General features: G+C 45.8%; 1 protein-coding gene across 1 annotated transcript in view; it reads left to right on the forward strand.

Annotated features, from left to right (window-relative positions):
* The window catches only part of LOC139241086 (arf-GAP with GTPase, ANK repeat and PH domain-containing protein 3-like), a 40121-nt gene extending 27902 nt beyond the window's left edge, over nt 1-12219 (forward strand). The window contains exons 2-3 of the mRNA XM_070869775.1: nt 4551-4806; nt 12022-12219. Coding sequence (XP_070725876.1) covers nt 4551-4806; nt 12022-12219 — 454 coding nt within the window. The remainder of the gene's footprint in view (nt 1-4550; nt 4807-12021) is intronic.
* Nucleotides 12220-24315: the final 12096 nt, after the last annotated feature.

The raw sequence follows: 24315 nt of genomic DNA on the forward strand, positions 1-24315 counted from the left end.
TTTCCCATTATTAAATCCCCCTTCTCATCTTCTAAGGGACCAATATTTACTTTAGTCACACTCTTCCGTTTTATATATCAGTAAAAGCTTTTACTATCTGTTTTTATCTTTTGCGCAAGTTTACTTTCGTAATCTATCTTTCATTTCTTTATTGCTTTTTTAGTCATTTTTTGCTATCATTTAAAATTTTCCCAATCTGATACTTTCCCACTAACCTTGGCCACCTTATACGCATGGTTTTTAATTTGATACTCTCCTTTATTTCCTTGGTTATCCACAGCTGGTTATTCCTTCTCTTACCGCCCTTCTTTTTCACTGGAATATATTTTTGTTGAGCACTATGAAAGAGCTCCTTAAAAGTCTTCCACTGTTCCTCAATTGTGCCACCGTTTAGTCTGTGTTCCAAGTCTACATTAGCCAACTCTGCCCTCATCCCACTTTAGTCCCCTTTGTTTAAGCATAGTACGCTTGTTTGAGACACTACTTCCTCACCCTTAATCTGTATTACAAATTAAACCAAACTGTGATCACTCATTCCGTGAGGATCTTTTACTAGGAGATCCTTTATTATTCCTGACTCATTACACAGGACCAGATCTAAGATAGCTTGCTCCCTTGTAGGTTCTGTAATATACTGTTCTAAGAAACAATCCCGAATGCATTCTATGAATTCCTCCTCAAGGCTACCCCCTGTGATTTGATTTGACCAATTGATATGTAGGTTAAAATCCCCCATGATTACTGCCATTCCATTTTCATATGCCTCCATTATTCGCTTGATAATTTTCCACCCACATTGAAGTTATTATTTGGGGGCCTATAATCTATGCCCACCAGTGACCTTTTTCCCTTTACTATCACTAATCTCCACCCACAATGATTCAACATTTTGTTCATCAAAGCCAATATCATCTCTCACAACTGCCCTGATATCATCTTTTATTAACAGAGCTCCCCCACCTCCTTTCCCTTCTTGTCTATCTTTCCGAATTGTCAGATACACCTGTATGTTTAATTCCCAATCTTGGCCACCCTGCCACCATGTTTCTGTAATGGCCATCAAATCATACCCATTTGTAATGATTTGTGCCGTCGACTCATTTACTTTATTTCGAATGCTGCATGCGTTTAGGTAGAGTGTTTTAATACTAGTTTTTATACCATGATTTTTAGTTTTCACCCCTCCTGCAGCCCCTTTATATTCAAACATATTGTCCCTTCCTATCACCTAGTGGTTACACTTACCGCAGTGCTACTCTGCTCTGTTGCCTTCTGCCTTTTGCATTCTTTCTTGGGGTCCTGTTTATCTGAGCTCCCATCCACTCTAACTAGCTGAGAGCCCTCTCCTGGATTCCGAATGCTTCTCGCCTTGAGGCACTGAGCTCTCAGGCTTGCCTTTTTATTACACTTTGACCTTTTAGAATTTTGCTGTACAGTGGCCCTTTTTATTTTTTGCCTCGGGTTTCTCTGCCCTCCACTTTTACTCATCTCCTTTCCGTCTTTTGCTTCTGTCTCCATTTTGTTTCATTCTGTCTCCCTGCATTGGTTCCCATCCCCCTGCCATATTATTTTAACTCCCCCCCAACAGCACTAGCAAACACTCCCCCAAAGACATTGGTTCCAGTCCTGCCCAAGTGCAGACCATCCAGTTTGTACTGGTCCCACCTCCCCCAGAACCGGTTCCAATGCCCCAGGAATTTGAATCGCTCCCTGCTGCACCACTGCTCAAGCCATGTATTCATCTGTGCTATCCTGTAATTCCTACTCTGATGAGCCACCTCTCCGACTCACCACGCTGACATCTTATAGGCCTCCCAAATCTGCTCGCGCCTCTCGCCGACTGATACAGTACAGATACTGTCAGTAACACAGGGCGCTGTGGGAGAGGGGTTGCTGAGTGACAGTGTGAGGGAGCTGGATTATCATCAGTACAGATACAGTCAGTCACACAGGGTTCTGGGAGAGAGTAGTTACTGAGTGACAGGGTGAGGGAGCTGGATTAACATCAGAGGAGATACAATCAGTAACACAGGGCACTGGGGCGAGGGGTTACTGAGTGACAGGGTGAGGGAGCTGGATTAACATTAGTACATATACAGTCATTAATACAGGGCACTGGGGGAGAGGGGTTACTGAGTGACAGTGTGAGGGAGCTGCATTAACATCAGTACAGATACAGTCAGTAACACAGTGCGCTGGAGGAGAGGGGTTACTGAGTGACAATGTGAGGGAGCTGGATTAACATCAGTACAGATACATTCAGTAACACAGGGTGCTGGGGGAGAGGGATTACTGAGTGACAATGTGAGGGAGATAGATTTACACCAGTATAGATATAGTCAGTAACACAGGCTGCTGGGGGAGTGGTGTTACTGAGTGACAGTGTGAGGCAGCTGGATTAACATCAGTAGAGATACAGTTAGTAACAAAGGGCACAGGGAGAGCGGGGTTACTAAGTGACAGTGTGAGGGAGCTGCATTAACATCAGTACAGATACAGTCAGTAACACAGGGTGCTGGGGGAGAAGGGTTACTGAGTTACAGGGTGAGGGAGCTGGATTAACAATAGTACAGATACAGTCAGTAACACAGGGCACTGGGGGAGAGGGGTTACAGAGTGACAGGGAGCTGGATTAACATCAGTACAGATACAGTCAGTAACACAGAGCGCAGTGAGAGAGGCAATACTGTGCGACAGGGTGAGGGAGCTGGATTAACATCATTACAGATAGAGTCAGTAATACAGGGTGCTGGGGGAGAGGGGTTACTGAGTGACAGTGTGAGGGAGCTGGATTAACATCAGTACAGATACATTCAGGAACACAGAGCACTGGGGGAGAGGGGTTATTGAGTGACAGTGTGAGCGAGCTGGATTAACATCACGACAAACACAGTCAGTAACACAGGGCGCTGGGGGAGAGGGGTTACTGAATGGAAGCGTTAGGGAGCAGAATTAAGATGAGTACAGATACAGTCAGTAACACAGAGCGCTGGGGGAGAGGGGCTACTGAGTGACAGTGTGTGGGAGCTGGATTAAAATCAGTAGAGTTACAGTCAGTAAAACAGGGTGCTGGGGGATAGGGGTTATTGAATGACAGTGTGAGGGAGCTAGATTAACATTAGTATAGATATAGTCAGTAACAAAGCACACTGGGGGAGAGGGGTTACTGAGGGACTGTGTGAGTGAGCTGGATTAATATCAATATATATACAGTCATTAACATAGTGCACTGGAGGAGAGGGGTCACTGAGTGACGGTGTGAGAGAGCTGGGCTAACATCAGTACAGATACAGTCAGTAACACAGGGTCCTGGGGGGAGAGGGGTTACTGAGTGACAGGGAGCTAGATTAACATCACTACAGATACAGTCAGTAACACAGTGCACTGGAGGAATGGGTTACTGAGTGACAATGTGAGGGAGCTGGATTAACATCAGTACAGATACAGTCAATAACATAGGGCGCTGGGGGATTAGTGTTACTGAGTGACTATGTGAGGGAGCTGGATTAACATCAGTACAAATACAGTCAGTAACACAGGCTGCTGTGGGAGAGGGGTTACTGAGTGACAGTGTGAGGGAGCTGGATTAACATCAATAGAGATACATTCAGTAACACAGTGCACAGGGAGAGAGGGGTTACTGAGTGATAGTGTGAGGGAGCTGGATTAACATAAATCCAGATAAATTCAGTAACACAGGGCGCTGGAAGAGAGCAATTACTGAGTGACAGTCTGAGGGAGCTAGATTAACACCAGTATAGATACAGTCAGTAACACAGGGTGCAGGGGACGAGGGGTTACTGAGTGACAATGTGAGGGAGCTGGATTAACAGCAATACAGGTACAGTCAGCAATACAGGCACTCTTCATACAAGCTCAGAGAGCCATCATCATGTCTAACTATTACGAAATCGTGAAATGACTTTTAAGAAACATAGAAAATAGTGCAGGAGTAGGCCATTTGGCCCTTCGAGCCTGCAACACCATTCAATATGTTCATGGCTGATCATGCACTTCAGTACCCCATTCCTACTTTCTCTCCATATCCCCTGATCCCTTTAGCTGTTAGGGCCACATCTAACTCCCTTTTGAATATATCTAATGAACTGGCCTCAACAACTCTCTGTGGTAGAGAATTCCACAGGTTCACAATTCTCTGAGTGAAGATGTTTCTCCTCATCTCGGTCCTAAATGGCTTACCCCTTATCCTTAGACTGTGACCCCTGGTTCTGGACTTCCCCGAAAATAATTTAGCAACTGGCGGGGCGGGGGTGAGAGGTGGGAAGGGGGGTGGAGGAGGGGCGGTGGAATTTCGGTGGGGCAACTCCGGCTTGTCCACAGTAAATTCTTCACCCACCTCCCTTAAATCGAGGAGAATTTTACCCATGTGGATGACATAGCACGTCACATTCTGAGTGGCTCTTCCAGGCTCAAGCAAAATACATTGTCGATGAACTGTTGAATTGTTGCTGTTTCTAATTTGTCTTAAATATCAAGACACTGCTGTGACCTGCCCTTTCCCCCTCCCCTGCCCCACCTACCCGTTACAGGGAAGAAAGGGAGAACTGGATCAGAGCGAAATATGAGCAGAAGCTGTTTGTGGCGCCTCTGAAATACCGCGACGCTCCCATTGGCAAGCAGCTGTTCCGAGCGGTCATGGAGAAGGACCTGCACAGCATCTTACTGCTGCTTGCTCACGCCAAGAAGGAGCACATCAACGAATGCACTGAGAATAAAGACAAGCGGACAGATCTGCATTTGGCATGTGAGCTGAAGGATGTCGTGATAACGCAGATCCTTGTCTGGGTAGGTTTGATTCGGCTTGACGCAGATCTTTTTCTCGGCGTTCTGTTCTCCCCAGGATGTCCTGGTAACTCGAACAGTGTTGCACCCCCCCCCTCCCCTCCCCACACCCTGGGTGACGAGGCCACAGTTAAACATCTCCACTGAAGAATGGCACCTCTGACAACACAGCGCTCCAGCGGTACTGCAGTGGGGAATTAGCCACAAAGTAACTGGGAGATAATAAGTAGAATTAGAAGAGATGTAGCCAATGACATTTGGAGCAGAATGTGGTACCTTTCTTCAGCATAGTGTCAGCTGTGGCCCAGTGGGCAGCACTCACGCCTCTGAGTCAGAAGGTTGTGGGTTCAAGTCCCACTCCAGAGACTCGAACACATAAATCCTGGCTCACACCCCAGTGTAGTGCTAAGGGAGCGCTGCATTGTCGGAGGTGCCGTCTTTTGGATGGGGCATTAAACCGAGGCTCTATCTGCTCTCTCAGGTGGATGTAAAAGATCCCATGGCACTATTTCGAAGATGAGCAGGGGAGTTATGCCTGGTGTCCTGGCCAATATTTATCCCTCAATCAACATAACAAAAACAAGTTATCTGGTTATTATTATATTGCTGTTTGTGGGAGCTTGCTGTGCGCAAGTTGGCTGCCACGTTTCCCACATTACAACAGTGACTACACTTCAAAATTCCTTCATTGGCTGTAAAGCGCTTTGAGACGTACAGTGGTCGTAAAAGATGCTATAGAAATGCAAGTCTTTCTTTCTTCGCATGTGCTCCACCTTACAACAGGTTAACCTGATGGTGATCAGATCGATGGCAGAACAACATAAGAAATAGGAGCAGGAGTAGGCCATTTGGCCTCTCGAGCCTGCTCCGTCATTCAATGAGATCATGGCTGATCTGATCTTGGCCTCAACTCCATTTCCCTGCCCGTAACCCTTGACTCTCTTGACTAGAAGAATTGTAGTTCCATTGAATGAGATATCTTCAAATTTTAATACTCTTTCTGACATCTGTGTCACACCACATGTTCCTGAGCTGAGCGATTGCAGGATGTAATTGTCAATCTCCTCTGCTCCACACAGCCAGCACTGCAGCATTGCTGAGTGATTTGCTCAGTGCACTCTGCTGGCATGACCGGCACAACTGCAAATTGCTTTTGCTTCACCTGGAATTTCAAAGCACTTTAAACTGCCTGCACTGTATTGGACTCTCAGCAAGACCTTTTCAGTGGACAACATTGGAAATTGAACTCTTTGCTGATGCAGCGACAATAACACTCTTGGATCATTGTTCTGAGTAATTAAAATCTGGGTGACTTCTGAGAGGGACCGTGCGCCAGTAGAGGAATTATTTTTAAATCTTATTACCGTTTATTTTTTAACCCCCCCTCCACTTTCACCATTCCAACCCCTTCCCCCAGTGTTGAGGACACGCCCCCACATAGAATCTTACAGCACAAAAGGAGGCCATTCGGCCCACTGAGCCTGTGCCAATTCTGTGAAAGAGTGATCCAATCAGAAGCACTCTCCCCACTCTTTCCCCAGAACTCTGTAAATTTTTCCCCTTCAAATATTTATCGAATTCCCTTTGAATGTGACTCTTATGTATGCAACCCTATGTAACCAGCATTCTATCGCCACCAGAGGGCGTATCTGTTGGAGTCCCAAGGGATCCCAGCATCCCTTGGGAGCACTGTATATAAGCAGGCCTCCCATGCTGTATCAGCACTCTGGAGTTAGAATAAAGAGACTAAGGTCACACTTACTCACGTCTACAGTACTCAGTCACATTGCTTTATTCAAGGCATAACAGTGATGATCGAATCTGCTCCCACCGCCCTTTCAGGCAGCACAGTCCAGACCATAACAACTCGCTGCGTATAAAGAAATTCTCTTCATTTCCTCCACAGATATTTTGCCAATTACCTTCAATCTATGTTCTCTGGTTACCGACCCTCCTACCAGTGGAAACAGTTTCTCTTACAGTGTTGGTTAGAATATGCCACTCTGTATGCGGTGAGCAAGAGGTCATTTAATCTTAATGGGCAGAATATCTTGGGGGAGGTAAGTGGGGGGTTGTGTGTGTCCAAGTAAAGTCACCCAGCATGCAGTGCTGCACCAAGGGCAGAGGGCGACAATTTACCCCCATGTTCCTAATCTCAGCTGAGCCGGAAACGGGAGGTGCCCAGTGAAGCAAGATTCCTTTCCAGAGAGAGACCTCGACAGATACTACTCTTGTCCTTGTCGAGTACCTCATCAGGTGCTTTTACACTTACTGCAGCCAATGGAAGGCAGTCCAGTCTTCCTCCATCTACTATATTAAGTATTAAGGGATATAAGGATTGTGCAGGAAAGTGGAGTTGAGGTCGAAGATCAGCCATAACTTATTGAATGGCGGAGTAGGCCCGAGGGGCCGAATGGCGTACTCCTGCTCCTATCTCTTATGTTCAAATTCCTGGGGCATTGGAACCGGTTCTGGGGGAGGTGGGACCAGTACAAACCGGACGGTCTGCACCTGGGCAGGACCGGAACCAATGTCCTAGGGGTAGTGTTTGCTAGTGCTGTTGGGGAGGAGTTAAACTAATATGGCAGGGGGATGGGAACCTATGCAGGGAGACAGAGGGAAACAAAAAGGAGGCAAAAGCAAAAGACAGAAAGGAGATGAGGAAAAGTGGAGGGCAGAGTAACCCAAGGCAAAGAACAAAAAGGGCCACTGTGCAGCAAAATTCTAAAAGGACAAAGGTTGTTAAAAAAACAAGCCTGAAGGCTTTGTGTCTTTATGCAAGGAGTATCCGCAATAAAGTGGATGGATTAACTGTGCAAATAGATGTTAACAAATATGATGTGATTGGGATTACGGAGACGTGGCTCCAGGATGATCAGGGCTGGGAACTCAACATCCAGGGGTATTCAACATTCAGGAAAGATAGAATAAAAGGAAAAGGAGGTGGGGTAGCATTGCTGGTTAAGGAGCAAATTAAGGCAATAGTTCGGAAGGACATTAGCTTGGATGATGTGGAATCTATATGGGTAGAGCTGCAGAATACCAAAGGGCAAAAAACGTTAGTGGGAGTTGTGTACAGACCTCCAAACAGTAGTAGTGATGTTGGGGAGGGCATCAAACATGAAATTAGGGGTGCGTGCAATAAAGGTGCAGCAGTTATAATGGGTGACTTTAATATGCACATAGATTGGGTTAACCAAACTGGAAGCAATACGGTGGAGGAGGATTTCCTGGAGTGCATAAGGGATGGTTTTTTAGACCAATATGTCGAGGAACCAACTAGGGAGGAGGCCATCTTAGACTGGGTGTTGTGTAATGAGAGAGGATTAATTAGCAATCTCGTTGTGCGAGGCCCCTTGGGGAAGAGTGACCATAATATGGTGGAATTCTGCATTAGGATGGAGAATGAAACAGTTAATTCAGAGACCATGGTCCAGAACTTAAAGAAGGGTAACTTTGAAGGTATGAGGCATGAATTGGCTAGGATAGATTGGCGAATGATACTGAAGGGGTTGACTGTGGATGGGCAATGGCAGACATTTAGAGACGCATGGATGAACTACAACAATTGTACATTCCTGTCTGGCGTAAAAATAAAAAAGGGAAGGTGGCTCAACCGTGGCTATCAAGGGAAATCATGGATAGCATTAAAGCCAAGGAAGTGGCATACAAATTGGCCAGAAATAGCAGTGAACCCGGGGACTGGGAGAAATTTAGAACTCAGCAGAGGAGGACAAAGGGTTTGATTAGGGCAGGGAAAATGGAGTACGAGAAGAAGCTTGCAGGGAACATTAAGACGGATTGCAAAAGTTTCTATAGATATGTAAAGAGAAAAAGGTTAGTAAAGACAAACGTAGGTCCCCTGCAGTCAGAATCAGGGGAAGTCATAACGGGGAACAAAGAAATGGTGGACCAATTGAACAAGTACTTTGGTTCGGTATTCACTGAGGAGGACACAAACAACCTTCCGGATATAAAAGGGGTTGGAGGGTCTAGTAAGGAGGAGGAACTGAGGGAAATCCTTATTAGTTGGGAAATTGTGTTGGGGAAATTGATGGGATTGAAGGCCGATAAATCCCCAGGGCCTGATGGACTGCATCCCAGAGTATTAAGGAGGTGGCTTTGGAAATAGTGGATGCATTGACAGTCATTTTCCAACATTCCATTGACTCTGGATCAGTTCCTATGGAGTGGAGGGTAGCCAATGTAACCCCACTTTTAAAAAAAGGAGGGAGAGAGAAAACAGGGAATTATAGACTGGTCAGCCTGACATCGGTAGTGGGTAAAATGATGGAATCAATTATTAAGGATATCATCGCAGTGCATTTGGAAAGAGGTAATATGATAGGTCCAAGTCAGCATGGATTTGTGAAAGGGAAATCATGCTTGACAAATCTTCTGGAATTTTTTGAGGATGTTTCCAGTAGAGTGGACAAGGGAGAACCAGTTGATGTGGTATATTTGGACTTTCAGAAGGCTTTCGACAAGGTCCCACACAAGAGATTAATGTGCAAAGTTAAAGCACATGGGATTGGGGGTAGTGTGCTGACATGGATTGAGAACTGGTTGTCAGACAGGAAGCAAAGAGTAGGAGTAAATGGGGACTTTTCAGAATGGCAGGCAGTGACTAGTGGGGTGCCGAGAGGTTCTGTGCTGGGGCCCCAGCTGTTTACACTGTACATTAATGATTTAGACGAGGGGATTAAATGTAGTATCTCCAAACTAACACTAAGTTGGGTGGAAGTGTGAGCTGCGAGGAGGATGCTATGAGGCTGCAGAGCGACTTGGATAGGTTAGGTGAGTGGGCAAATGCATGGCAGATGAAGTATAATGTGGATAAATGTGAGGTTATCCACTTTGGTGGTAAAAACAGAGAGACAGACTATTATCTGAATGGTGACAGATTAGGAAAAGGGGAGGTGCAAAGAGACCTGGGTGTCATGGTACATCAGTCATTGAAGGTTGGCATGCAGGTACAGCAGGCGGTTAAGAAAGCAAATGACATGTTGGCCTTCATAGAGAGGGGATTTGAGTACAGGGGCAGGGAGGTGTTGCTACAATTGTACAGGGCCTTGGTGAGGCCACACCTGGAGTATTGTGTACAGTTTTGGTCTCCTAACCTGAGGAAGGATATTCTTGCTATTGAGGGAGTGCAGCAAAGGTTCACCAGACTGATTCCCGGGATGGCGGGACTGACCTATCAAGAAAGACTGGATCAACTGGGCTTGTATTCACTGGAGTTCAGAAGAATGAGAGGGGACCTCATAGAAACGTTTAAAATTCTGACGGGGTTAGACAGGTTAGATGCAGGAAGAATGTTCCCAATGTTGGGGAAGTCCAGAACCAGGGGACACAGTCTAAGGATATGGGGGAAGCCATTTAGGACCGAGATGAGGAGGAATTTCTTCACCCAGAGAGTGGTGAACCTGTGGAATTCTCTACCACAGAAAGTTGTTGAGGCCAATTCACTAAATATATTCAAAAAGGAGTTAGATGAAGTCCTTACTACTAGGGGAATCAAGGGGTATGGTGAGAAAGCAGGAATGAGGTATTGAAGTTGCATGTTCAGCCATGAACTCATTGAATGGCGGTGCAGGCTAGAAGGGCCGAATGGCCTACTCCTGCACCTATTTTCTATGTTTCTATGTTCTTATATTACATAGAGTGGACAAGCCCAGCTCCCTTACCCTGGGGTCATTGTAACTCCTGGAAAATGTGGGTCTATGATGCTGCTGTTTGTGTAGAGCAGCTGGTTTGGGTAATGCAAATGGTGGGGACATTTTTCTTTCATTAATTCATGGGCATCGCTGGCAAGGCCGGCATTTATTGCTCATCCCTAATTGCCCTTGAGTAGGTGGTGTTGAGCAGCCTTATTGAACCACTGCAGTCCGTGTGGTGAAGGTACTCCCACAGTGCTGTTAGGGAGGAAGTTCCAGGATTGTGACTCAGCGATGATGAAGGAATGGCCAATATACTTCCAAGTCAGGATGGTGTGTGAATTGGAAGGTGTAATTTATTTGATTTATGGGTTCTTAGCTTAAGAATTCATAGCAACACATTGCTATTAAGAACTAGTAGAAACATAAAAAATAGGTGCAGGATTAGGCCATTCAGCCCTTCGAGCCTGCACCGCCATTCAATGAGTTCATGGCTGAACATGCAACTTCAGTACCCCATTCCTGCTTTCTCGCCATACCCCTTGATCCCCCTAGTAGTAAGGACTACATCTAACCCCTTTTTGAATATATTTAGTTGGTTTATTAACAAAGATTTAAGAATCACACGACACGTTAGCAATTCGTCCATTCGGCTCACAACCACCTGCCTCATCGTGGACGATCTAGACCCAACTGGCTGGGGTTTTATGGAGAACATCACATGACTGGCTAAGCCACTCACAATGTTACAGCTCTACAAACCTGTGAGCATACTCACTGGTGCATACATTACAGAGGGGAACTTGGAGGTGATGGTGTTCCCATGCGCCTGCTGCCCTTGTCCTTCTAGGTGCCAGTCCGTGAGACATGTGTTGTCAGTGAGGCTATGACTGAAAGCGGGGGCGTCGCACGTTAGCGGAGACCGGCCCCCCCATCCAGGAGATAAGGCTGCAGTCCCCCAAAACTGGCTGAAGTCCGGTGCAAGTGTAAAAGCGCATAAGAACATAAGAAATAGGAGCAGGAGTAGGCCATATGGCCCTTCGAGCCTGCTCCGCCATTCAGTACGATCATGGCTGATCTGATCATGGACTTAGCTCCACTTCCCTGCTCACTCCCCATAGCCCCTTATCCCCTTATCGGTTAAGAAACTGTCTATCTCTGTCTTAAATTTATTCAATGACCCGGCTTTCACAGCTCTTTGAGGCAGCGAATTCCACAGATCCACAATCCTCAGAGAAGAAATCCCCCCTCATCTCAGTTTTAAATGGGCGGCCCCTTATTCTAAGACCATGCCCCCTAATTCTAGTCTCCCCCATCAGTGGAAACATCCTCTCTGCATCCACCTTGTCGAGCCCCCTCATAATCTTATACGTTTCGATAAGATCACCTCTCATTCTTCTGAGTGTGACTGGTTCCATCGTTACTGTTGGCTGAGGCTTGCCGGGCAATCCTCGTGGGGGAAGTGCGGGATTGTTGCCGGAGCTGGGATTTTGGGGAAACAAAGGGAAACCTTTTTTGAAATAAAAGTAATGCTCTCGCCTTGGTTTGATGTGCTCTACAGTATGGCGTTGACGTGAAGGCCAGAGACGTGAACGGGAACACGGCCCTGTACCACGCCCGGCGAGCGGGAAGCCAGGAGTGCATGGATGTCCTGTTGCAGCACGGTTGCCCGGGTGACGGCTGCAGTATGACGCCCAGTCTCAGCAGGAAAAGTCTCCGTGCCAGTCTCGGAAGGACTGAATCCAGGCTTCCACATTAAGGAGAAGCCTCAAAGCAGTGCGTTTCCACACCTTTACATTCTCAAAGAGCAGATACCGCAGCCTCCAGACTTCTCTCCCCCGCCACTCCCATTTTATTGCCGAATTTGGCGACGAGCAGGGTTGGGGTGGGGGTGTGGTGGAAGCCAGATGCTAATTTACCGACAAGCGACTCTATCAATTGTCCCAAAGTCTTCTGACCGAGAGATTGAAACTGCTGTTCTTCCGTGCAAGAGCTGCTCGATGTTTTAAGGCCTATTTCCTGGGCTGTCCTCACCAGGTCAAGTCGAAAGGCATCACGACTTGTAGGACAGCAGTTTAGCCGGAGGAGCGAGGGTTTGACGAAGGATTCTGCTACTCCCGTCGTTCCATCATTCTTTAAAAAGAATTGAAAGTTGTTTACACAAAGCAAAGCCCCGACATGCTGGAGTCACGAACCTGCAGTAAGTTATCGATGTCGATTTTCGCTCCAAATGTTTTATATTTGACATAATGAAGATGTCGTCCATTTTATTTTCGAACTGTTTAAATGGTGGCCCTATAATGTTCCTTCGCAGTTTCCGATGTGCACTTGTATTTAAATTTGTAAAGGACATTTGTGTGTAATATTGGATATTACAGTATTTCGAGAAATGCGAAGAGCTGCGGAACATTCTTTCGTACCCTCCTCTGAAGCTCAAACCAGGAATAGTGGTGGGTCATTCTTATTTGGGGGGAAATGGAAAGGAGTCATTGGAGTAGCTCATGTCCAATTTGTTCAACTTACAGGATCACTTTTGGTCTCTGACCATTCGTGTGGTGTTGTACACACGGCCCCTTAACCTTGCGTAACCAACACTGCATTCCATCACCAGAGTGCAATCCCAGCATTCCGCAGTGGCTGGCCTGCGGTTGTATTTGAAGCCGGGCCTTTAACTTTGAAATGCGGCTGGGCAAGAAAGGCAAATCTGAGGCCTGTGCTGACGGAGAGCAGCGCTAATGCAAACCAAAGCAAGGTCTGGTGCTCAAACTATCCTGACGGTAGGAGCACTGTCTGACAGGAAGACAGTGACAGGGGATTAAAGCAAAGGGAGGGGCAAATAATTAAAGTAAGGGAGAACATTTTCTTTAAGAATGGGCCACAAGAGCTTGGAGCACAGATGTGTAGTGCCATGAAATCCTGGGACTTGGGTTTGATGCCCCTTGCTCTGCCATGTTTCCCACTCAGCCACTGAGTGAAGGCTGCACCCTTCACCACGAGGGAAAATGAGATCAGGAATCCTTACCAGACACTTGGACAAACCTCCTACTGCTCAATTTCAAAGAGGCAGATGGCTGAGAGTAGACTCCCAGTCTGTGTACGTGGCAAAGTGAGCCGAGAAGGGGAGAAAGAAAATGGAGGGTTTACATTTTTTAATAAATTGGCCTGTTTCAGTCTACTGTAACGTTGGCACGAAGTGTTATTCTTGGTTACCCTGGCGATGCCTCTTCAGTCCCATTACATTCCGTCAGTGCAAGAAGCTTTTCGCAGCCGAATGACCAAGTAATAGTCTCAAAAGTAGTGCACTGGTCGAGTGGCGGGAGATGCTTTAGGTGAGCCTATCTTGAAGGCCGAAAGCCAGCGTATCTCGAGATTTTGATTCTCATTCAGAAACCTTGGTGAGGAGCCGAGACCCACAATGCGGGACACTACCAGGATTGAAAAGAGTAGCACAGGAGACGGGATACGTCAGGAAAGTAGGCGATACCAAACTTGGGTTTTAAAAATGCTCGATTATAGGAGGAAATGCGTGCACTGCCACGTATGCAGTTCACAGTGCTGACTGCAGATGAACTGCCATTTGAGGTCTCCTGGCCTCTACCATAATTTTCATATATCGACCCAATGGCTGAGCCATTGCACCTTCTGCATTAGCACTTGCACGGTTATTCATGGGGAAAATATATTCCAGTCGATTGTGTGAATGACTCCTTGAACAGATGAGACACACCATTTTGTCCAAGCTCCTAGCAATTGAAAATAAACAATTGTTCTGGCTGCATATATGGTGAGACCCCAGAAAATGTAAACATGTGTGTTTTAAAAAGTAAGCTATGTGTTCACTTGGCTCACTTGGTAGCTTGCCTCTGAGCTGTAAGGTTGTGGGTTCAGACCCGCCCCCCCCCCCCCCCTCCCCACCCCACTCCTGACGAACATCCCAGTGCAGAACTGAGGGAGTGTTGCACTATCAGAGGCACCATCATCCTGAGGAGACTTTAAACAGAGGCCTAGTCTGTCAATTTTGGTGGTTCAGGTGGACAGAAAAGATCCCATGGCACAATTCGAGAAAGAGCAATTCTCCCGCTGTCCTGGGCCAACGTTCCTTCCCCAACCAACGCCACCAAAAACAGATGAGCTGGTCTTTGCTTTCATGGCTACTTCTGCAATCTTGCTGTGCACAAAATGGCTGCCGCATTTGGCTACATAGCGACAGGCACTGCATTTCAAAGTAACTCCTGGTATATGAAGTGCTTTGGGACATTTCTGAGCAACGTGATGAGGCGCAATCTAAAATGCAAGTCTTTTCAATGCAAAGTTCGCAGCACGCTTGGGGGACAAGGAGGGAGAGGGGCGAATACCGACAATTTCACATTATTCAAATCTGAACCTTGCTGTTGGACAGTAAGCACTTGACCAGCCGTCGTCACACTCTTCAAGTTTCACAAAGAGCCCGAATGTGACGATAATGAATTCTGTGTATATAGAGCGCTACACGCTGTGGTAGACCTGTTCTTTCAAACATTCTGGGGAATGATTTCCTCCATGTGCCATGTCCCGCAAAATCATTAACACAGCACATTTGCGATTTTGCTATGCATAGCACGCAGGGGAATTTGGTCCCCACCCCCACCCCCTGTTGGCTTTTAGTATCTCTTGTATCGCTCATTATAAATAGACAATCTGCTGTTTACAGTCTAGTGCAAAAGAAATCCACACGGAAGTTCTGTTTCCTTCTAGGTTAATGGTACAAGTTGTCAATATGTGTGAAAATTGTGTAGAAGTTGACTACCTTTTGATGGAGATGGCCCTTGCCGACTGTTTGGACCAATTTCAGTCCTTTGCTGTCTCGAAGAAGTTCAACTTTTTAGCCTTCAGTCCCGTCTGTATCTGTGACTATTTACTGCCCGATACAACTCATCACAACTTTCATCAACAGAACCACTTTTTCTTTTCCAAATCTTTCTCCCTTCTCTCCCAAAGGCACAGACTTGCCTTTGCTGGGCTAAAGTTCCACGGATACTCCAGTACCTCATCCCAAGCAGCCTGAGCTTCGAGTGCAAGTCCCGACAGCGACGGCCCCAAAGCTGAGCCTGTCCCTGCCCGCGCCCAATGCCAGCGCACGTTCCCGCAGAGGTCACGGCATCGTGAGCGGGAACAGGTATGCCAACTCGTTTTATCTCTTACTGCCTTGCTCAAGAAGACGGGAGTCCACTGTAGCAGGCCCAGTCTGCCCGGGCTGAGATCCACTGACTCAACTCCAGTCTTGGGCCACTCAGAGTTCAGGAACCAAACGAGTATCTCAAACATTAGGTTACAGCTTTGTGGTTGAAGAATTTTCTCCCCCTTCCATTAGAACTAGGAGCAGGAGTCGGCCATTCGGCCCCTCGATCCTGCTCCTCCATTCAATGAGATCATGGCTGATCTTTGACCTCAACTCCACTTTCCTGCACTGTCCCCATATCCCTTGATTCCCTTAATATCCCAAAATCTATCGATCTTAGCCTTGAATATACTCAACAACTCATCATCCACAGCCCTCTGGGGTAGAGAATTCCAAAGATTTACCACCCTCTGAGTGAAGAAATTCCTCCTCATCTCAGTCCTAAATGGCCAACCCCTTCTCTTGAGACTGTGACCCCTTTTTCTAGGCTCTCCAGCCAGAGGAAACATCCTCCCTGCATGTACCCTGCCAATCCCCCTTCAGAAACTTGTATGTTTCAATGGGCTCACCTCTCATTTTCCTAAACACCAGAGAGTATAGGCCAACTTGAGATTGTTTCAGAAGCTGATTTTAGGATTCAATTTAAAATATATCCTTGCTCCTCTAAAACATTAATTCTCGTTCCGTTAAAAACGTCTGGTTCTCGGTAAAACTGTTTCTTTTTCTTTAGTAATGCAAAAAATGGAAATAGCTGATTTAAAATAAAACTGTGCGCCCACTAATTTTAATTGTCTTTTCTGCTCGCTCACCAAAGTGCTCACCAATTTAAAATGTACAGAAGCATTGTATCGGAAAGCAGCAACACTCTATACAAAATTAATCTGTGTTACTGTTCTAGATTTCAGTAAAAGCCAAAATGAGGCAAAAGATTTTGTGCATTTTGTCTGTCACAATTACGTTGATGAATATACCCTGCATGTCCACATAGTATAAGATTGGCGTCAAGTAATATATTGTAGTCTGAGGACCCTATTCCAGTACAGTCCCCTGATTGAGACCACTGCTAACTTAGAATAACATGTGGCCAGCAGACCTGAGTTATACTGCTGGCTCCACAGCGGTGTATGGCCACGGAAAACTGAGCTCTGCCTGCATCCAATTGCCGATTTAAATTTCAATGGTAACAAAGAGCAAATGAGATAGATAGCTCTCTGCTAACCCCAAAAAGGTTCAAAATGAATTTAGAAAAACTCCCAAGCATCTTTTCAATCACCAGAGTTTTTTTACGGCTCACTTTCCCATTGGAAAACAGGAAGATAGAAACAGGAGGAAGCCTTTCAGCCCCTCCAGCCTGTTCCGCCATTCAAGCAGATCATGGCAGGTCTGACCTCAACTCCATTTACCCGCCTTTGCTCCACATCCCTTGATACCCTTACCCAACAACAATCCGTTGATCTTGGTCTTAATTTTCAATTGACCCCCCCGCCAGCATCCACTGCCTTTAGGGGGAGAGAGGTCTACTACCCTTTGTGTGAAAAACTGCTTTCTGATTTCACTCCTAAATGGCCTGGTTCTAATTTTAAGGTTATGTCACCTTGTTCTGCATTCCCACCAGAGGAAATAGCTTCTTTATATCTATCCTATCGAATCTTCTAAAGATGTTAAATACCTCGATCAGATCACCCCTCAACCGACTAAACTCAAGGGAATGCAAGCCCAGTTGATGCATCCTGTCCTTATAACACTTTAAGCCCTGGTATCATTCTGGTGAAAATATTCCAATTTGTTTTTCTCTGATCCAAAGTGGATGACCTCACACTTCCCCTGCATTGAACTGCATCTGCCACAGCCTGCCCACTCACTTAGTCTGTCTATGGCCCTTTGTAACTTCCTGCTCTCATCCACACAATGTACTGTGCCTCCTAACTTCGTGCCATCTTAAAACTTGGATTTACAGCTCTGTATTCCTTCATTCAAGTCAGTAATAATGATACGGCACAGAAGGAGACCATTTGGCCCATTGTGCATGTGCCGGTGAAAAGGTGAGGCTCCAGTTCAGATCCCTGGGAAACACCACGTGTCATATCCCGCCAATTCCCTTCATCCTTACTTTCTGTCTCCTACCTCCCATCCAATTAGCAAGCCATGTCACAAGGTTACCTCCATTCCCATGCGTTTGTTTTTTCCCATAATCTCTTGTGCGGAGCCTTCTTGAAGTCCATATTGGCAACAGCCATAGACACTCCACTATCCACCACGCCAGTGACTCCTCAAAAAGATGCAACTAGATTAGTCAGACATGACCTACCCTTCACAACTCTATGCAGACTCTCTTTGATTAGCTCATACTTGTCCAAGTGCTCAGTCACTCTGACCCTGATGATAGACTTCAGTAACTTCCCCACGACTACTATTACACTGACGGGAAGCCAAAGTGGTCTTTGCCACTTGCCTGACAAATTGGGCGACTTTGCGCTATATAGTTTACGTTGTTTCGAATCCAAAACGACTTCACGGCGACACAGAATGTGCACTACAACAGGCTTAGAAGAGAACGTACCAATAATTGGTGTCTTCATCATCATAGGCGTTCCCTCGAAACGAGGATGACTTGCTTCCACGCCAAAAAAAGGACAAGTTCACAGGTGTTTCAATGAAGTACCCAAACTACATCCTGAAGGGTGGAAGATGCTTGTGAGTGAATTTTTTTAACGTGGGGTGACCGTTGCACACCAGCCACCACACGGGCTTGACAGAGCGAGGTCTTGGTCCAGTGGCAAGGGTTAACCAGGACGACTGGAGACCAGCTCTGCTGCACGGACCTAGTGCGCACACATATTGCAGTGTGGGCTGGCCCGTGCTGCCCCTGGGCCCCTGGCCCCGAATAATTGGTGTAAATCCTTGTTCCATCACCACCAGCGTGAGGTAAATAGTTTGGCCTTTTTTTGTGGCTCCACCAGTGCCACTCCCCCCACCACATATTTCTCAAAAGTCAGATTTCCATCTTTTTCAGCAGTTAGGAAGGTCGGGTTTTGAATATTTCTGTCTGACGGTAGACACAAGCTGGCACAAGGAGGTAAACATTTCATTCCGAGTATCTGTTTTAGGTACTTTCACAAAAACAAACTTTCAAACGTGTTAAATAATTTAAACGTTTAGAATGTTAAATGCTTCTTGTGAATATTTTCTCTCTGTATTGGCCACTTTTCTATCCATTTGATTTGGTTATTGGATATATGACACTTGCAAATAGTTTCCATTTTCTTAGTTTTTATACAAAATGATTGTATACAGAGTCTGTAAACTGTTTCTTAAATTGTGATTTTTTTTTCCCCTTGTGAATTGTGCTACAATTCTATTGAAGTGAATTTAATTTCAAAAGCTCAAGTTGTATTTCTGTGTTTGTACAAAATTGTTCAATAGAAGGGAGACATTCCTCTCCCTCTCTTTAGTCTGGACTAGTTATGGGGCAGGGTCTAACTCTGGTAAACTGCAGTGCGATCAGGTCCATTGTTTAAATGGAGATCCGAGGGTTTCACTCCCACCACAGCCTAATTTCAGCACACTTGTCAACAGGTTTGCGTTCCATTTATGTTTTATTGCCGTCATCAAAGCCATTTAAAACAAGACAAACATCAAACCTCCTGTCTCCCAACTTGATTATGGCAGGGCGGATGCGAGCACAGTTGTCTCCTCGTCTGCACTGCACGCACTCTCAGCAGAGACCCTCTTTTGCTGCTGATCACTGAAGTGTGACTTGAGTCTGCCCAACGTAAGTAGTACAGGAGATGCAGTCAGAGAGCCATCAGCTCCCAGTTTCACTGTGATTTCAACCGCCTTGCCACTCGACGTGCCCCAGCTGATGCTCTGTCATGTCAAGCTGGTCCAAAAGGCATAGAATGTGTGGAATTTATGGAATTTTTTTTTTAAATCCCGAATTTCCATTTAAACTGTCTAGAATGAACTTGAATAAATGTTTAATAGCTTTCTGTACAAGGATATTTTGTGGATACCTCAGCTACAACAAGGGGGTATCTATTGTCACTGCCAAACCCCAGCATTCACTGTTTCTTCTGCCCTCTCAGGTGGACGTAACAAAAATCCTACACCACTATTTCGATGAAGAACAGGGGGGTCCTGGGGCCAATGTTTATCCCTCAGTCAACATCACTAAAACAGATTATCTGCTCATTATCACATTGCTGTTAGTGGGAGCTTGCTGTGTGCAAATTGGCTGCTGCGTTTCCTACATTACAACAGTGACTGCACTCCAAAAGTACTACATTGGCTGTAAAGTGCTTTGGGATGTCCGGTGATCGTGAAAGGCGCTATAGAAATGCAAATATTTTTTCTTAGCTGGGCGAGTGCCCCTGCAACTCACCACCAAGCTTCTGTCATTAATGCTCTTGAACCTGTTGGACTAGGCAGTACGTCAAAGTGACCTGGAGTGACTTGACCTCCATTTGGTTCCCTTCCCCCTCCCTCTTCCAGAGGTGCTATTCTTGCATTTGTTCATCACCTCCCCCAGTAGCATGGTTAATGCTGAATGTTTGGAACTTACCATGGGGGCGGGGGCCGGCGGGGGGGGAGGAACCATTGCATTGAAACATTCACCTCCGCTCTGGTAAAACAATGTCCTTCGCCACAGTATCATTGCCCCTTGTCAAGCGTGGATTCCGAATTCAACTGTATGTGCAAACTAACATTTTAGTCAACCCACTCGGATACTGGTTTATTCCGGTGTCTGGTAGATATGTAGTGTGAGGCTTCTGATCGATTCCAATTCAGTACAATAAGACCAGTTCCAAACCTGCGTGTTCTGACAGACATTAAGTTGCACATTCCTACAAGATTATTCACTTGCATTATCGCTGTGCAATTTGAAGCTGTGAGACCTGTCGGTCCATTTTTAGATGCCTCAATCAATTGGGCTCCGACAACAGAACTCTCACCTCTCCTCTGGCTCTGGATCTGAGTCCCGCACCACGACTTTAGCTCATTGTGTGTCTGGAATGAAATATTCAAATCCGATCCCATCTGTCTTAGCTAAGTGGACATTAAAGATCCCACGACCTTCTCTTGGTAGCTGTAATGTATTTGCTTCATGGGTTCTTTGCTTAGGAATTCATAGCAACGCATTGAGACCTAGTTGGTTCATGAACAAAGGTTTAACAATCACTCTACACATTGCTGGTTCATCCACTAGGCTCACGACTGCATACCTCATCATGGATGGCCTAGACCCAACTGGCTGGGGTTTTATTGAGTCTTGTGAACATCACATGACTGGCTAAGCCACTCACAGTGCAACAGCTCCAACAACCTGTGAGCATACTCACGGGGGCATACATTACAGTAAACCTTGTCAACAATTTTAAGCAACAACAAAAACCCATTGCTGTTTGTGGGCTGGTGCATAATGGCTATTGGTTTTTTTTGCCTATATTACTGTCATTCCAGGGGAAATTCTTTGTGTGAAGCGCTATCGACAATACGACAAGGCCCTATGTAAATGCCAAGGCGCTATATAAATGCACGTGTTTTTCTTCTTCAAGCTGTCAAGTTTCAAAAGAAATGCAGTGATTGTCATCATTTGTCGCCAATGATGTTGGCATTCTCTCCCTGCCCCAAGATGCATTTCAATTCCATCCTCCTTGACACCAGTTTCCACTCTAGATTCCCAATCCCTAGCTTCCCAGAGTTGTGCCTCCAGGGTTCTGTGGCATTGGTTAGACCAGCGTGAGTTAGATCGAGGCTGCCACAACACGATATAAACACACAAATATACAAGACTGGAAAAGGCCATAGTGGTTCACCCAGTATTGAGGGAATCTCATATCTTTGAAGGTATGAGACGTGATTTGGCGAATGATACTTAAGGGGTTGACTGTGGATGGGCAATGGCAGACATTTAGAGACCGCATGGATGAACTACAACAATTGTACATTCCTGTCTGGCGTAAAAATAAAAAAGGGAAGGTGGCTCAACCGTGGCTATCAAGGGAATTCAGGGATAGTATTAAGCCAAGGAAGTGGCATACAAATTGGCCAGAAATAGCAGCGAACCTGGGGACTTCACACAAAGAATTTCCCCTGGAATGACAGTAATATAGGCAAATAGCAGCGAAATTTAGAACTCAGCAGAGGAGGGCAAAGGGTTTGATTAGAACAGGGTAAATGGAGTACGAGAAGAAGCTTGCAGGGAACATTAAGGCGGATTGCAAAAGTTTCTATAGGTATGTAAAGAGAAAAAGGTTAGTAAAGACAAACGTAGGTCCCCTGCAGTCAGAATCAGAGGAAGTCATAACTGGGAACAAAGAAATGGCAGACCAATTGAACAAGTACTTTGGTTCGGTATTCGCTAAGGAGGACACTAACAACCTTCCTGATATAAAAGGGATCAGAGGGTCTGGTAAGGAGGAGGAACTGAGGGAAATGTTTATTAGTCGGGAAATTGTGTTGGGGAAATTGATGGGATTGAAGGCCGATAAATCTCCAGGGCCTGATGGACTGCATCCCAGTGTACTTAAGGAGGTGGCCTTGACTCTGGATCAGTTCCTATGGAGTTTGGTAGCCAATGTAACCCCACTTTTTAAAAAAGGAGGGAGAGAGAAAACAGGGAATTATAGACCGGTCAGCCTGACCTCAGTAGTGGGTAAAATGATGGAATCAATTATTAAGGATGCCATAGCAGTGCATTTGGAAAATGGTGACATGATTGGTCCAAGTCAGCATGGATTTGTGAAAGGGAAATCATGCTTGACAATCATTCTGGAATTTTTTGAGGATGTTTCCAGTAAAGTGGACAAGGGAGAACCAGTTGATATGGTATATTTGGACTTTCAGAAGGCTTTCGACAAGGTCCCACACAAGAGATTAATGTGCAAAGTTAAAGCACATGGGATTGGGGATAGTGTGCTGAAGTGGATTGAGAACTGGTTGTCAGACAGGAAGCAAAGAGTAGGAGTAAATGGGTACTTTTCAGAATGGCAGGCAGTGACTAGTGGGGTACCGCAAGGTTCTGTGCTGGGGCCCCAGCTGTTTACATTGTACATTAATGACTTAGACGAGGGGATTAAATGTAGTATCTCCAAATTTGCTGATGACACTAAGCTGGGTGGCAGCGTGAGCTGCGAGGAGGATGCTATGAGGCTTCAGAGTGACTTGGATAGGTTAGGTGAGTGGGAAAATGCATGGCAGATGAAGTATAATGTGGATAAATGTGAGGTTATCCACTTTGATGGTAAAAACAGAGAGACAGACTATTATCTGAATGGTGACAGATTAGGAAAAAGGGAGGTGCAATGAGAGGTGGGTGTCATGGTACATCAGTCATTGAAGGTTGGCATGCAGGTACAGCAGGCGGTTAAGAAAGCAAATGGCATGTTGGCCTTCATAGCGAGGGGATTTGAGTACATGGGCAGGGAGGTGTTGCTACAGTTGTACAGGGCCTTGGTGAGGCCACACCTGGAGTATTGTGTACAGTTTTGGTCTCCTAACTTGAGGAAGGACATTCTTGCTATTGAGGGAGTGCAGCGGAGATTCACCAGACTGATTCCCGGGATGGTGGGACTGACCTATCAAGAAAGACTGGACCAACTGGGCTTGTATTCACTGGAGTTCAGAAGAATGAGAGGGGACCTCATAGAAACGTTTAAAATTCTGACGGTTTTAGACAGGTTAGATGTAGGAAGAATGTTCCCAATGTTGGGGAAGTCCAGAACCAGGGGTCACCATCTAAGGATAAAGGGTAAGCCATTTAGGACCGAGATGAGGAGAAACTTCTTCACCCAGAGAGTGGTGAACCTGTGGAATTCTCTACCACAGAAAGTAGTTGAGGCCAATTCACTAAATATATTCAAAAGGGAGTTAGATGAAGTTCTTACTACTCGGGGGATCAAGGCGTATGGCGAGAAAGCAGGAAGGGGGTACTGAAGTGCATGTTCAGCCATGAACTCATTGAATGGCGGTGCAGGCTAGCAGGGCTGAATGGCCTACTCCTGCACCTATTTTCTATGTTTCTATGTTTCTAATACCTCTCCTACACCTCTCCAATTTTTCATCACTCTCTGTAGCAGCAAATTCAACAATCAGCCTGCACTGTGTCCCTCAGCAGTTTATCCATATAGTCAGCACCCTCTAGATACAGTAGTTAAATCTTAGTTGTATTTTTGATAGAATGATATAGCACAGAAGAAGGCCATTTGGCTCATCGGGCTTGTGCAGGCTCTTTGAAAGAGCACTCCAGTTAGTCTCACTACCTGCTCTTTCCCCAGGGGACACAGTCTAAGGATAAGGGGTAAGCCATTTAGGACCGAGATGAGGAGGAATTTCTTCACCCAGAGAGTGGTGATCCTGTGGAATTCTCTACCACAGAAAATTGTTGATGCCAATTCACTAAATATATTCAAAAAGGAGTTAGATGAAGTCCTTACTACTAGGGGGATCAAGGGGTATGGCGAGAAAGCAGGAATGGGGTACTGAAGTTGCATGTTCAGCCATGAACTCATTGAATGGTGGTGCAGGCTAGAAGTGCCGAATGGCCTACTCCTGCATCTATTTTCTGTTTCTATGTATATCCCTGCAGAGTTACTATTGAATCTGCTCCCACCGCCTGTTCAGGCAGCATGTTCCAGATCACAACAACTCGCTGCGTAAATGTCTTTCCCCTCATCTGCATTCTGTTTTTTTTTACCC

This window comes from Pristiophorus japonicus, chromosome Y, assembly GCF_044704955.1.
Source record: "Pristiophorus japonicus isolate sPriJap1 chromosome Y, sPriJap1.hap1, whole genome shotgun sequence".
Lineage (NCBI taxonomy): Eukaryota > Metazoa > Chordata > Chondrichthyes > Pristiophoridae > Pristiophorus > Pristiophorus japonicus.